This window comes from Balaenoptera physalus, assembly GCF_965194825.1.
Source record: "Balaenoptera physalus genome assembly, chromosome: 19".
NCBI classification, from domain to species: Eukaryota; Metazoa; Chordata; class Mammalia; order Artiodactyla; family Balaenopteridae; genus Balaenoptera; species Balaenoptera physalus.
In genome coordinates this window covers 67038595-67053128 of record NC_138900.1, presented here as the reverse complement: position 1 = coordinate 67053128, position 14534 = coordinate 67038595, and the positions used below count along the sequence as shown (strand labels likewise).

General features: G+C 63.3%; 1 protein-coding gene across 3 annotated transcripts in view; it reads right to left on the bottom strand.

The window, feature by feature from the left end:
* Positions 1-14479, bottom strand: part of ZFPM1 (zinc finger protein, FOG family member 1) — a 69648-nt gene extending 55169 nt beyond the window's left edge. For 2 of the 3 annotated variants that reach the window (XM_082436862.1, XM_082436866.1), the window contains exon 1: positions 14097-14479. In XM_082436862.1, the coding sequence (XP_082292988.1) occupies positions 14097-14136 (40 nt within the window). In that variant the 5' untranslated portion in view covers positions 14137-14479. The remainder of the gene's footprint in view (positions 1-14096) is intronic. The other variant, XM_082436865.1, reaches the window with a different exon arrangement.
* Between the last annotated feature and the right edge of the window lie 55 nt (positions 14480-14534).

Below are 14534 nucleotides of genomic sequence, written 5' to 3'. Positions count from 1 at the left end.
TCCACTTATGCATTTTTGAAAAACGCCCACGCCTGTGGCTGGGTTTCAGGTCACAGAGCCCTGTGGGTGCCGTGGGAGCTGGGGGGGGTCTCTGGCTGGACTCTGGGCCCCATCTTGCCAACAAGACATCCCAGGGGTGCAAAGTGCCTTTGAACATCGTGAGAATCCCCCAAAGTTTCTTGAACGCTTCCTATGGACATGGTCTCTTGTCATATAAATTTCTAAAATAGGAGCTGTGGAGAACCCCGTTTCCAGAATACACCACAGCCACAGATAGAGGACGCCCCGGAGAACCTCCTGTGTGAGCCCTCACTGTGTGGATAGGGACACAGGCCCAGGAAGCACACAGAAACCCTGGAGGCAGACAGGCCAGACCCTCCCGTTGTACAGACAGCGAGGCAGGTGTGGCCAGTGGGCTGCACCGTGACTCCTTAGGATGGTGCCGAGGCCCCGCCCCCAGCCTGGTGCTACACGGAGCCCGGCAGAGGGAGGGTCCAGATGAAAAGCCCAGCGGGGGAGGGCAGAGGGAGAGGGGACAGCACGCACAGGGGCTGGAGGTGCCCCAGACACGTGGAGTGGGAGGGGGAGTTGGCCGGCCTTGAGCTCTTGAACTCGGTGTTCCCATCTGGGAGTGTGAGCTGGCCGCACTGATCTCGGGAATGCCCAAGTCCTGGTCCCCCAACTCAGGCTGTGGGGGTCTGGGCTCTGCAGGTCAGCAGAAGGTCATCCAAAGGCCCGCCTGTCCATCCCCCTGTGCCCAGTTTTCCATCACTGGGGCAAGGTCCTGCCCAGGACAGTGTCTCCCCATATTAAGGGCTCCCCTGCAGGAGGCCCCGCCCACTCTGAGGAGGCCCGCCCCCCGCACAGTGCTTAGCCAATCCCTGAGCCTCACTCCTGCTCATTTGCATGCCCGTTTCCATTGGCTGAGGACACAGAGGTTAGGCCCTGGGTTCCCTGGCTGTGGGGGTGGGGCGTGGGGGAGACCATGCTGGGTGGGATGGGGGGGTGGTGGCACTGGGCTCTGAGGGCCCTGGGCTGGCTCTGGGGAGACTGGCTCTGCTGGGCCATTCTGGGGAGCCTGAGGGCTAAGGGGCTCTGGTGGGAGGACCAGGTTCTGGGGGGTGGGTTCTAGGGGTGCCAGGCTCGGGGTGACCCGTCTTAGCCCCAGGTCTGGGTCATAAAGGGCCACCTGCTGCTGGGGGAGAACTCTGGTCAGAGCGCAGGCATTTCCTTAAATCCTCCCCCCTCCCCGCCACTATGAATGACTCAGAGCAGGAAAGATACTGACCCAAGGTCACACAGCCAGGACGCAGCAGCACAGCTGGGACCTCACTTCCCCAGTCCTGGCTCCCCACCCCAAGCCTGGGTCCTTCCCTCCAGGGAGGCCCTGTAGGGCCACTTCTCATTTTTCGCTGCCTCGTCTCAGGGAGAGCTATTTTTCCGCTTCCTTTGCAAAGTGATGGCGACATTGATGATGATTTTACAAGAACCCGGTCTCCCTGCTTTCACCTTAGATCTAGTGGCACCATTTTCGCGGCTCTGAGTTGCAGGGCGGTGGGCTCTCGGGTGTGTGAGTGTGTGTGAGCGCGTGTGCACAGGCTTTGTTCCTGGCATTTTGGTGGGTGAGATAAGAGGAAACAACAGAACCGCTCTGAGCGGCAGGCAGATAGATAACAGCGATAGGGCTTCTCCACCACCAGGCCTATCTGCGCTTTATCGCAGTTCCCTTTTCTTTCTTTCTGGTTCGGGGGGAGGGCGGAACACACCCCCCAGCCCGCCCCCAGCCCACCCCCACGCCCGGGACGCGAGCCGAGGGGCCTCCCTCTCAGGCTCCCTCCCTCTGTGTCTAACACACCCAGTGCCCAGGCCCGGAGCTCCTGGCTGGAAAGGGCAGGGGTCCCGAGGGTCAGTGTCACCACTGAGATGGGTGACAGGGCAGCGGCGGCAGGGGAGCATCCGCCCCCGAGAGAGAACCCAGATCCCTCTCGTCAGCCCCGCAAAAGGGCCCTGAGGAGGGCCGACTCCCGTTTCAGGACGAGGGCAGGGAGGCCCAGAGAGGTGACACGGCAAGGCTGTGCGGGGCCCGGGATTTGAACCTGGGCCTCCCTGGCCTTGAGGGTGGTGGTCTGCAGAGCGGGTACTGAGCTCCTTCCTTGAGAAGTCCTGTGCACCCCCTGAGGGCACGGCTGGGCGGGGACAGGGAGGCCCCAGGGGAGATGACTCCCGGGCCACTGACTCCCAGCCCAGCGCCCGTGGGGCAGGTCTTAGTGTCTTCAGCCCCGTTTTACAGATGTGGAAACCGAGGCTCAGAACAGGGAAGTGCCTGTGAGCCACAGCGACGGGGGCAGGCTAGACCCCCTAGCCTCCCTCTGCACTCTCTCTGGCCCTGGTGAAAGCAGAGGGTCCAAGGGGAGGGCTCCCAGAGCCACAGGACAGATGTTCCAGAACCACCCAGCTCACTGTGTGAGAGCACAGGGGCCTGGGCCTCTGCAACCTGGAGCCATTTGCCACAAACAGCCCAGGAAGAATGCTGGTGGGATTCGAGGAGGAGGTGCAGCAGGCACCCCCGCAGGTGCCCTGAGAGAACCCCGCGTCCCCAAAGCATGTGTCCCGGGATGCTCTCCCTGCTTCTCTCCCGTCTCCTCCCTCAAAGGCCGAGGAGGCCGGAAGTGCAGTCACGCCCACGGCACAGGTGAGGAAACTGTAAGTCACTTGCCCAGGCGCCCTGCCCAGGCGGCAGGATTCAAACCCAGTCACCCCACCCTATGCTGGTCCCCCTCCGCCATATATGCACCATTTTACTGGAAATAGCTGACTTCCTTTAGAATACTGAAACAAAATAAAACCCCAAAGACAGAAAGAAACCAACTTTATCACCAAAGGGGCCCATTTTCTGAGGACAGATGAAATGACCTCCAGATGCAAGCAGGAGCAGTCGCCCCATCATCCGTCGCTCTTGGACAGGGCTGTGTGGCCCTGAGCAGTCGCTCACCCTCTCTGTGCCTGGACATTTTCCCCCAAAACAGAGAGGCCAGTCCTCTTAGGGCAGGTGGAAGCTCATGGCCGCCAACATCCCCAGAGCCTGCAGCCAAGATGGAGACCCAGACCTTGACCAGGCCTGTAAGTCAGGTCTCTACGGCTTTTTCCCATGCTGCGTGACCTTGGGTGGGTTACTCAACCTCTCTGAGCCTTGAGTCCTCCGAGGAGAAATGAGGTCAGAGGTGTCCCTCCCAGGATGCTGGGAGGACTCTAAAGGATAACACAGGTCACGCCCAGGCCTGGCATATAGCAAGCGCTCGGGGAAGGCAGCTATCAGCTAACAATGGCTCCATTCGGATTTTAAGTGTGGAGTCCCAGAGCCACCCAGAAATGTCACTGACTGTCCAGTCAGGCCTCCTGTCTCTGGGACCACAGAGAATCTCGTTTCTCAAGAGTTGCTTAAAAAATAAATGCAGAAAGCAGGGAAAATGGCCAGCTGCCCTGCGCCTGCCGGGAGCCCCAGGCAGCTCCTCTGCCGGGCTTTCTGCGTCCCTAGTGCCCCCTCTGCAGCGTCCCCTCCCCCACGGCTGCCGCACCTGTCCCTCAGCGAGGAGGATTAGTCCCACGGTGGCCCTGATCGCACCATCAGCGCCGGATCTCGGGTCAGCTGAAGGAGGCAGCTTTACCCAGACAGACGCGGAGATGGCACCTCGGTCCCATCAGGGCGCCAGCCGTCACACGTGGCGGCCGGGCAGGCCTCCGAAGGCAGGGTGGCTGGGGACCGGGCGGGGAGAGAGAGCTGGGAGCCCCTCCCTTTCTCCAACTAACCGGCAAGTGGGGCTCCGCCGGGTTCCTTGCCGTTTACCGGGCACCTACTGTGTATAACCAGGCACTGCTTGTTCTAGGGGTCAGGGAGAGAGAGGAGAGACCCAAGCCTGGGCCCATTTGACACATGAGGACACCGAGGCCCAGAGATATGTCCCAGGAGATAGAGGCAAGGCAGCCGGGTCCAGACACCCAGCTCCGGTGAGGAGCTGGTGAGATTTAAGTCCCCCACGAGGGCTCAGCCCTTGGCCCCCATTCCCTCCAACACGGTTCCTCCTGATGCGGCCGCCTTTCCCAGCAGAGGCCTCTACCTTCCCTCCCCGGCCCGGCCCGTGGACACTGTCTTTGTGCAGAGGCCTGGGAGGAGCAGGCTGGACGTGCCAAGGTTGATGGCCGGCCCAGGGGGACAGGACAGGCCGGGAGAGACGGCCCCCACCCTGCCCACCCTCCTCCCTACCTTCTTTTTCAAAAACATAATTTATCTGTGTATTATCAAGAAATCCAGACACTTTAATCAGTGAGCTATGAAGTCAGAATTTCCATTCTTATCTGCGGGAGGAGTGGAAATGGAGGAGATAGCACGAGGGATCGCTGGTGGGGAATGTTAATGGGTGGAGAGGCTGGGCCATTGGCCACGGAGACGCCGTATCTCCCCCATTATCAAGGCCGTATCTTGCCAACCATCTCGGCGCGGTAATGGGGCCAGTTCAACTTTCCAAGTTATCACGGGAGCTGAAACCTGCGCCCGCTGGAGGCCTGGACCGGGAGACAGTTCGGGCGGACCAGGCCCTGGTGGGCAAAGCCAGGATGGAGAGGAGGACCTGGCCGGGGCCCATGAGGGCCTGGGTGCCCACTGACCATCAAGGCCACTGCAGTGAGAGTTGGGGGGGGTCCCTCTGCTCTCTGGGAAAATGTCTGGTTTTGGCAGAGCTGGGTGTGTGCATATTGTGCAGGAGGGGAAACCGAGGCAGGAGGCCACCTCAGGGTCCCAGTGGGGCTGGGGTGGTCCCAGGCCCTCCCGAGCCGTGCCAGGCCCATGAAATGGAAAGGGTGGGTGGTGTGGGGGCATGGTGGGGGGACCGGGGTGCGAGCAGCCTGCCCTCCTGCCCTGTGGCCCGCAGGGTCCCCTATCACCTTTGCTGGAAACCTCTTCCAGGCCCCAAGCCCCAGGAGCGGGAAACATGAGCAACAAAACCAGCAGGGTGGGGACATCCTGGTGGGCTCTGCCCCCGCAGGTCCCAACCTGAGGCTCAGGGTACGCTCAGTGTGGCCCTAAAATGCTGGGGCTTCCTGCCTGCCCTCAGGGCCCCGGCACGGGATGCCCCAAGGGATGGGGCACCCAGGGCCCATAAACGGAACACCTCTGCCCATTCAGAGGAAAGGGCCTCCAAATCCACTCACTCCCTGGGAGCACTGCAGCTGAGGTGCGGAACAAGAGTCTCACCCGAGGACCCCCCCCTCCCCCACTGCCTAGAAGGTCCCACGTGACCAGGAACTGCCCCAGGCGGGCCTGGCCTTCGTGTGCCAGTTCAGCTGTGGCTCTGGTCTCTCTCCTGCAGCTGGAAGGCTGGGCAGAGGCCACTTTGGCCCAAGAGGGGAAGGCACTTGCCCAAGGTCACACAGCCACCAAGGAGACCAGAGCTGGATGCTGTCTGGAACGGCAGGAAGGCCTCAGTTTTCTGGACGTAAACATGGGTGGCACCAAGCCCAGCAGGGAGAGCTCTGGCCCTGGACACCACAACTGTTGCCATCCTCTCCTCGCTCCCAGGGTGGGGAGCTCGAGCCGCGGTCCTGAGTCTGACCTTTAAACCCTCTAAGCCTCAGTTTCCCCTCCATGCACCGGGCTAACCGCTGAGCCCCCCTCAAAGGTTGTGAGGGGAGGACGTGAGCTCATGGCTGTAAGTGCTGGGCACCCAGCAGGGGCTTAGTAAATGCTCAGCTAACGCCTGCTCTAACGACCAACGACCATGAGCTGGGGTTGGTGTCGGGATGAGCTTGGGGCCCCAGTAAACTCGGGTCAGGTGGGGGAAGCCTCAGCTTTCTCTCTCATTGCAAGGGGCCGAGTGCCCGATGCCAGAGCAGCCCGAAGAGCAGAGAGGGGCTGCCCCAGGCCCGCCAAGCCCTCCCTGGGGGCTGAGGGTCCAGCAGTGCAGGACGGGCCCGCTGTTCTAGGGGAGGGCTCTCTGGCAGCTCTTCCCCACTGCCCACCGCAGGAAGGAGCCGAGACCCCTGGCCCTGTGGCCCCCTGCCCTCCCGCTCCCTGGGTCTGACTTGCAGGGTGGAGAAAAGGGAAATGAAGGCAGGAGGCTGTGGCAGGTGCAAGTGGCCAGGGCAGATCGGGAAAGCTGGAGGGCTTGAAGCGAGACATCGAGAGGAACTGGCAGGAAGCAGCACAAGGGCGATGGGGGAGGGGAGAGGTGCCCCCCCCCTTCCTCTTCATTTTAACTTTGACAAACGACAGACGACGCAGAGGCTCTGGCCCAGGCTGGACCTCTGCTGTCAGGTCTCACCAGCCTCGCTGCCTGCGAGCTCAGCATCACAGTTGTACTTTGTAGGGGAACCAAGGCTCAGGGGGCCCAACTGACTTGCACCCAGCCTGGTGTCCCCAAGATATCCCCATCCTACAGAGGTGGAGACTGAGGCTCAGGAAGGCAAGGTGAGCCTTGCGGCAGAGCCTAAGAGCTCCACCGCAGGGAAGCTCCGGCAGCCACCCGAGTGCAGAGCCCCCTCCTCCCAGGAAGCAGCCCGCCCGCCAGTTCTGGGGGTGCCTGGGAGCTGGCGCAGGGTTGCACAGACCACTCCATCAATCCCATCTCCACACCATTCGAGTGCTGTGTGACCCTGGCGCAACCACCCACCCTCTCTGATCCTCTTTTTGGGGTGCAAAATGGTTTGAGAACCCCAACCTCAGTGGGTGTACGGAGACTCACGGGAGGGGATGCCGGCGAAGTGCTTACGGGGGGAGGCTCTGAGGCTGACTGGTTGGGTCTCTGTCCCCACTCTGCTCCAGCCCTGGGGTGGGGACCGTCGGGACCAGGAGCACTGGGGCCACAGCCAAGCTCGCACCATGCCGGGGCTCACGGAAGCTGCACACCAGTGCCCCATCACCTCTTTTACGGGAGGGGAAACCACGGCTCCACAGCCGGCAGGCCCAGGGGAGGCAGATGGAGGGACAGGAGGTAGAGGGGAGGGGCCTATCTGTGCCCCAGCTCTGGCCCAAGGTCAGCCACCGCATTCCTGCCCCAGCGGGCGCTGCCTTCTCCCAAACAGGAGACTGGGGGGAGGGAGGAGGGAAGGGAGGCGGGGAGGAGCTGGGCCCAAGAGGCCCTGGGAGGACACAGGATGACTCAGGAGGGCAGGACAGGTGACTGGGGGGCTGAGTAGGCACTGCCCAGAGAAACCTCGGCCCTCCTCTGGGGTCCACAGACCCAGCTCCTGGATCACAAGTTCTCGAGCATGTTACTGTCTCCCAGGGCCTCAGTTTTCTTGCCTGTAAAATGGGGCAGTCAACAACGATGATGATCGTAACAGCAGGTAAGACCCTTGGGCAGGAAAGGGACTGATGGGGCCTGGGCCCACCCCGCCTAAGGTGCAGTCAGGGCACCCGGCCCACGACTCCCTCCCTCTTCAAAAACTAACACATGAAGGGGAGGAGGGTGGGAGGCAGGCCTCTGTGTGAAGCGTCCAGCCCTTGGGCCTTCTGGCAAAATGTCAGTAGTGCAACCAGCAGCTCCCAGGGCTGCCACGTCCACCAAGGACGTGACTGCGGGACAGCACTTTACAGTTTGTATCTGGGAATCTCACAGACCCCACATACAAGCCCCAGGAGGGAGGTGCTCTTATTAAGCTTCTGCTTCAAAAGCAGAAACCAAGGCAAGAGAGAGGCCACCTGCCCACAGGGTCACAGCAAGGCCAGGACTTGAGCCACGTGGCAGCCCCCCGCTGCAGTGGCCTCCCGCTCCGGAGACGAGGGCTGGCCTGCAGCCCGGAGCCCTCGGAGGATGGCGCGGGCCTGGATCTCAGAGCTCGCACTCCCTGCTGTGGGGCACCGGGTGGGGATGGAACCCCTGGGGCCCGGAGGGTAAGGTCCCTGTCCTCAGCCCGCCCAGTGGTCCCAGGGACAGCTGGGGTGGGTGGGAGCGACATGCCACCCATCAACCAACAGCCCAGCCCCTATCTCACCTGGGATCCCAGGTGTGCCCTGCTCATCACCTTCTGTGTCCCAGCCCTGCGTGAGCACCGGACACAGCCTCTGGGGTAGATGCCGTGTCACGTGTCACCCCCGTTCTACAGATGAGAAAATAGGGAGACGCTCCCTGAGGCCACTCAGCTGGGGGCTGTGGTGCTGGAGTTGAAAGTTGGGGGGCGGGGGGGGGGAGGGCAGGCCTCTCTCAGACCCAGACCGCCCTCATCGCCTCCTTGCCTGGAGGCAGGACTCTAGTCCCAGCCTCCTGATGTCTTCAAAACCTCATTTGCAAAATGGGGCACTGGACTGGGATGTGCCCATTGAACCAGTGGGCAAACTGAGGCAGAGAGGGGCCGCCCACACTGATGCTGCCTGGGGACCCTCGGCAAGCCGCCGTTCCTTTCCAGGCCTCCAGCTCCTCCTCTGTGAAATGGGCACAGGAACACAGGAGGTCCTGGGGTCCTCTCACTGGGCTGCCCAACCCCACAGCCCCTCAACTCTGGGCTGGCTTGGTCCAAACCCATCCAGAGCTCAGGCGGGGAGGTGAGGGGTGGGTGGGGGACAGAGGAACATCACTGACAACTCCCCAGTGCAGCCCCTCCTCTCTGACGAGGAAACCGCAGCCCGGAGACGGCAAGCAACGTGCGCAGTTTGCACAGCCCGGGCACCTGCCTGGCAAGTTGTAGCTGGAATGGCTGGAGGCGAAGGCCAGCCACGAAGAGGAGTGACGGGAGGGGGGTAGGTTGCGGGGCCCACTTCCTAGGCAGGGTCCATGCATGTGTTTTACTCTCTGGGGACAGCTTGGGAAAAGGGATTTGTCCATCACAGATAAGCTGGAAACCACAGCTCTAACTTGACCGATGGACCACAAAGATATTGTTGAGGACGAGGAGGAGGAGGAGGAGGATGGGGATGCTGGCAGCTGTCTGAGAAGATGTGTATTTCCCGTCCGTGCTCACAGCTGTGCTCAGGGACCACCAGTGTCAGCATCCCCATTCTGCAGATGGGGAAACCGAGGCAAAGGCACTGAGGCTGGAAGGGGCTGAAAGAAGCCAGAGAGAAATCCTCCAAGTCTCGGCTTGAACCCAGGCCCTGGTGAGGGGGCAGCCCTGACGGGAGCCTGCTCTCCCCTCCTCACAGGGACACACGCACTGCAGCCTGAAGGCGGCTGAGCCCTTACCCACGGGGCCATCCGCCTCCTGCTGCCAAAGCCGAGGACATGGAGGCACAGGGCCGACTCTGCAGGTGTTGCTGCCCCCTCTCCTGCAACCCTCTCGGTCCAGGCCACTCCTGCCTGGGTAGGGAACAGCAGGCGAGGTCCAGGGAGTGAACGTGTGATGGCGGCCTCAGTCTCCCCGTCTGTGAAATGGGGACAGGGGCCATGGGGCAGCGCCAGGAAGAGCCAAGGGTATGGGGGCCGGTGGCAGGAGCCCAGCCAGGCACCCGGGCCCGGGGCTACGGGGTTGGCGACAGCGGCTGGCGACGCAACAGCTGCCTCCAGGAGAGGGCCTGTCGATGGCAGATAGTCCGCCCGGGAGTGTTATTCCCGAGCCCGGCAAGCCCCAGGAACGTCTGGTTGGCATAGAAACAGGAGATAAGGGGCACAATTAATGGCATCGTGTTCCCTCCTCCTTTCTTCCCCAACTGACCCATTTAAATCCCTGGCGGTGCTGGTGCCATGCTGGGCTCCCAGTGACCTCTGGGGAGGGGCTGGCTAGGTGGGCGGGATGAGACTGGGGCTCAGGGCCCTGGCAGGGCTGGATGAAGCCTCCTGGGACCCCACCCTCCTACCCTGCGCAGAAACATCTCAGGAAGGAGGTCACAGGAGACTTGGCAAGGGCAGGGCTGGGGAAAGACCCCTGGGCACCTGTGCTCGCAGAGGCCCATTTCACAGGTGTGGAGACTGAGGCTGGGGAAGCCCAGAGGCAGACAAAGGCAAGAGACTGTGGGAAAGCAGCATGATGTTCGCAGCGGGGCCAGACTGCCTGCCTTCCAACTCTGGCTGTCACTTTCTTGGGTGAGAAACTTAACTTCTCTGTGCTTCAGTTTCCCCAAGATGTAAACGGTAAGAACAGGACCTGCCTTAAGATAACACATGGCCTGGCACAGAGTAAGCCCCGTGAGTATTAGCTACTATTGATATCATTATTACTATCTAACGAGCAAATGAGCTGTCTGTCTTCCCTCAGGCCCAGGAATGCAGGAAAACCAGCGTGAAGGCCCAGCCTCAGGGCCTGAGAGCTCAGGGCCCCAGCCGCTGCCCACCAGAGCTCTGCTCAAGGCCAGGTTCAGGGAATGCGGGCTGGGAGCCAGTCTCTGCGTCTCTAAGGCCCTGGTCCCTGGCTCACTGTAGCTTGGCCCCCATGCCCCCAGGGCTCTGAGGAGGGGGCGGAGGCCAGCTGAGGGCAGCCACGGTGCCCGTCCACCCCCCGGTTGGCAGGCAAGGTCACACCTGATTTCCAGAGAGGGGAAACTGAGGCTGCGGAAGGCACAGCCACCTGCTCATGGGGCTCGAGTTACAGGCAGCCGGGTTGCCAAAGCCCCATCTTTCCTTGCTTCTCTGCCATCACAGTGGGGTGGTGGGTACTGCAAGGTGACCCCTGGGAACCAGACAGATTCCCAGGAGCCTCCCACACCTGGAAGGGGGAGGCGCATCGCTCTGTGCAGATAATCCCTCTCAAGTTCATAAAAACTCAAAGACCACCTCATCCCCCTTCCGGCCCAACCCAGTCTCTCTCCGGAACTGGCCCTCACCAGACGGCACTGTCAGCCTCCAGGTGGGCGTCCGGCTGCTGGGGAGAGTGGGCAGGTGGCTTAAAGCTCGGAGTGAATGAGTCATCCTGTGGCCACCAATAATTTGCTTAATCAAGCTCTGAGAACGTGTGAAAAACACCTCCATCTGCAATGGAGCAGCTGTTAGGGCTGGGACTTCTTCCGGGAGCCCCTTGCCTGGTTGGCCTCGATTTCCACTTGGCATCTGGAGCCATGGTCCCCAGGGGCCCTCCCACTGCAAAAGGGCTCTGTGGTCCCCTCAGCATCCCCAGTCTGACCTGGGGGCTTGTTCCTGCCCCCACTGTCCAGAGTTGGAAACTGAGGCTAGCCCTCTGTCCCTGGAGGCACCCCCAACAGCTGGCCTCTTCCTGACCCCCGCTGGAGGTCCCCCCTTGCAGGCAGTGCCCCATCTGCCCCCACCCGCCCCCACCTCCCCGTTTTCCGCACTGCTCTCAGCCAGCCCCTGGTCAGCTCACCCCTCCCCTGGCTCCCCAGGGCAGTGGCTAAGACCCAAGTACTTGCATTCAGCAAGTGCTCAGTGAAGACCTGCTGAGTGAATCAAGGCAGGTCTGAGCAGACCTTCCCTTCTGATTTGGGGGACCTGCTCAAAAAGATGCCAGCACATTGTGTTCCCCCCAACCTCAGCTCAGCAGCAGAAGCCACTTTGATTCTTTTTTCAAGAAAACTCCAAGCAGGTTACACTTAGCACTTGCCAGGAAGAACACCAACCCCGACTTGATTCAAGGGGGAAGACACCCTCTCTCCTTCTGGAGGTGACAACCCTGACTCTGGCCATCTCACACCATCTAATAGGAATCAGGGCTGGGTGTCCTCCCTCCCCTCCTCCCCGCTCCTGGCCGGTGCAAAGTCAGTTTTCTTTCATTTTGACGGACTGTACCACCCGCAGGGGGAGGATCAACTTCCTGGCAATGAAGTGTGTTTGGGATGAAAACTCGCCCAAACGGACCCAGGCACGCACGCCCCTCCACCCCTCCCCGGCAGGTCGGAGGCCCCCCACTCGCCCCAGCCACGACGCCCCCACGCTGTTGTTGCCTCGAACCCGGCGGGGCCTGGTGGCCATAGATAAGGGCTCTTATCGCTTTGGGAGATCGCCATCCGGCCGACCGGCCCGGCGCTTATCTGAGCTCACATCGACCCGGGCGGGAGGAAACCTCGGCGGGCCAGGGCGCCGGGGGTCCCGAGCTGCGCTCCGCCCCGCGCTCCCCGCCAGCGCGGCCCGGCCTATCGTCGCAGCCATCTGGCCGGCCAAGGCCGCGCTCCCGCCTCGCCCTCCCCCGCTCCCACGTTTGAAGTTAATAAATGGGAGCGCCTATCGCCGCCGCCATCGGTTGTGCGCCTTATCAGCGCGGCACATCTATCTCTGCGCAGAACAAAAGGCGCACAGAGGCGCGGGCAGCTGCGCCCCGGCTTTGGTGGGGGCCCGGGGGGGGGCGGCGGCCCCAAGCGCTCGGGCCCCTCCCCTCCACACCCGCGGCCTGGTCGCAGGTGAGGCCAGAGCGGCGGGCACACAGCCGCCAGGGCCCTACGCACAGCCGCGGGCAGAGGGCGGGCGTGCGGGCGCCGCCGCTTGGTGACAATCAGCGCTCGCATCTTAACGCGCCAAGATCTGCCAGGGTGAGGAGGCGCCCGGGGCCGCGGGCTGAAGGGAGGGTGCCCCGGCCCCGCCTCCCAGGGCCGGCCCCCTCCCCAGCCCGGTTCCCGGGCGCGCTGAAGGTGGACAGCGGGGGCTCGCCCTCGCGCCCGCTTTGGTCCCTGTCCCCAACATGCACCGCTCGGTCGACCCAGCTGAGCCCGGGCGCTCACTCCGCTTTGGGCCTTATCGGCTCTGGCGATCGGCTTCCAACCTGCGATCTCCCTGCCCGCGCTATCTGCATTTCTCATCACGATGAAACACATACACACGCACACACGAGAACAGACCGAACAGAGGCGCACAGGGGAGGAGGGGAAAAAGAAACCAGAGAACCAGCGCAGATCGGGACCTGTGGGTGGTTTTAATACTTGAGTTGACTTGATAGAAGGCGACTTTCGGAAAACAGGTCCCGCTTGCACATTGAGGAGTCGGGTTACGGGAACCCGGATTCATGCTTGCCTTCCCCCTCTCTGGGACCTCGGGAGTAGACACTCCCCCAAGAGCATGCACACAGGGTTCTGGTGGCAATGGTCATGTGGACAGAAGAGGCAGTGCGGGGGAACATGGGGCTGGGCAGTGGTCTGGCCCCCTCTTCGCCTCATGGGCAGCCCCAACGACCTGCTGGTCTGGCTGGGGAGATGTGGCCCCGCACTCTGGCCCTGGCAGCAGAGGCGCGAAGTTATTATTGGCGTGGGGTGGGGAGCCGTGCTTCCTGTGCACTGCCCTCTCTCTCCCTGCTCAGGCAGCCGAGTGGCCCCAAGAGTACGGGGCGTTCTTATCTCGGGGGGGCATCATCAGTGTGGACACAGCAGCTGCCTGCCCCCCCTCCCCCACCGGGGGAGTGGCCTGAGGGCCAGACGGGTGAGACACTTGGACGCGTGCGGAGACGACCCTGGCCCAGGACTGAGTCCCAGGAGACCCCTCCCCGACTAGGAGCAGCCCCTCGGCTAGAGGGTGTGTGTGACCGCAAGCCACCCAGCGCACAGCGCCCCTGCAGTCCTGGCTGGGACACAGGGAGGGGAGGACCTCCAGGAGGCTGTCCCCGGGCAGGGAAGGCTCGAGTTCGAGACCCAGAGACAGGGCTGGAGCCCAGCGCGTGGGCTGCGGTAGCTTCACCTCCGCTCCCCAAGCCAGGCGGCTCTGCAAGACAGCGGGAGTGGGGGTGGGCGCCGGCGGGTCTCCGCCACTTGGCCGTGCACTTCCACGCGCCCCGGGTGCCCCCTCTCCCTCCCAGGTCTCTCTCTTTCTCCCTCTAGATACAAAGCCTGGGAGAGTCAACCGCGCGAGATAAGATCACAATTTCAGCCCGTCCCGACAGAGCGATCTTATCAGGATGGGACTTGCAGAATGGAATATTTTAAACTTTATCTGAGCCCAGATCGGGCCGCCTTATCGCCGCACCATCTCGGGGGATGCGGGGGAGGGGCAGGCCGCGAGGTGGCCGCGCCCCCAGCAACACCGTTCCGGCCCTCTGGGCGGACACCCCCACCAGGCGGGACCCCCGGTGCCGGTGACGAGACGCGGGGGACCGGCCCGCCAGCGGAGATTAGATTACGGCGCGCTTGGCACACAGCGCGGGGGGCGCGGCGCGGGGTGAAGGTCGCGGGCGCCGCGGGCAGAGCGGGGCGGACCGGGGGCGGACCGGCGGGGGTCGGGGCCGGCGGGCAAAGTTTGACTCACGCTTGATCTGCCGGGGGTTGCTCTGTTTCCTCCTGGACATGTCTCCGGCGCCGCGCGCCCTCGTGGCGGCCGCCTCTAGCCCCTGGCGGGCGGCGGCGGGCGGCGGGGGCGCGGCGGGGCCGCGGGGCGGCTCATGCCCCCGGCCCCTGGGCTCCGCGGCCGCCCCGGCCCGCGCCCCCAGCCCGCCGCGTCCGGCCCGGCGCCGCTGCGGAGGCCGGAGGCTCGGCCCTGCTGTGCGGCCGCGCGGACCGCCGGGGCCGGCGGGCGGCGGGCTGCTGCCGGCTCCTCCGCCTCAGCGCAGACGCCGCCGCCGCCGCTCGGCTCTTCTCAATGGAACCTGCGGGCAGCGCGCGGCGAACCGGGCGGCCTCGGCCCGGGAGCTCGGGGCGTGCGGGAGGGGCGTCCGCGTCACGGCGCCGCGCCTCCGGGCCCGCCCTC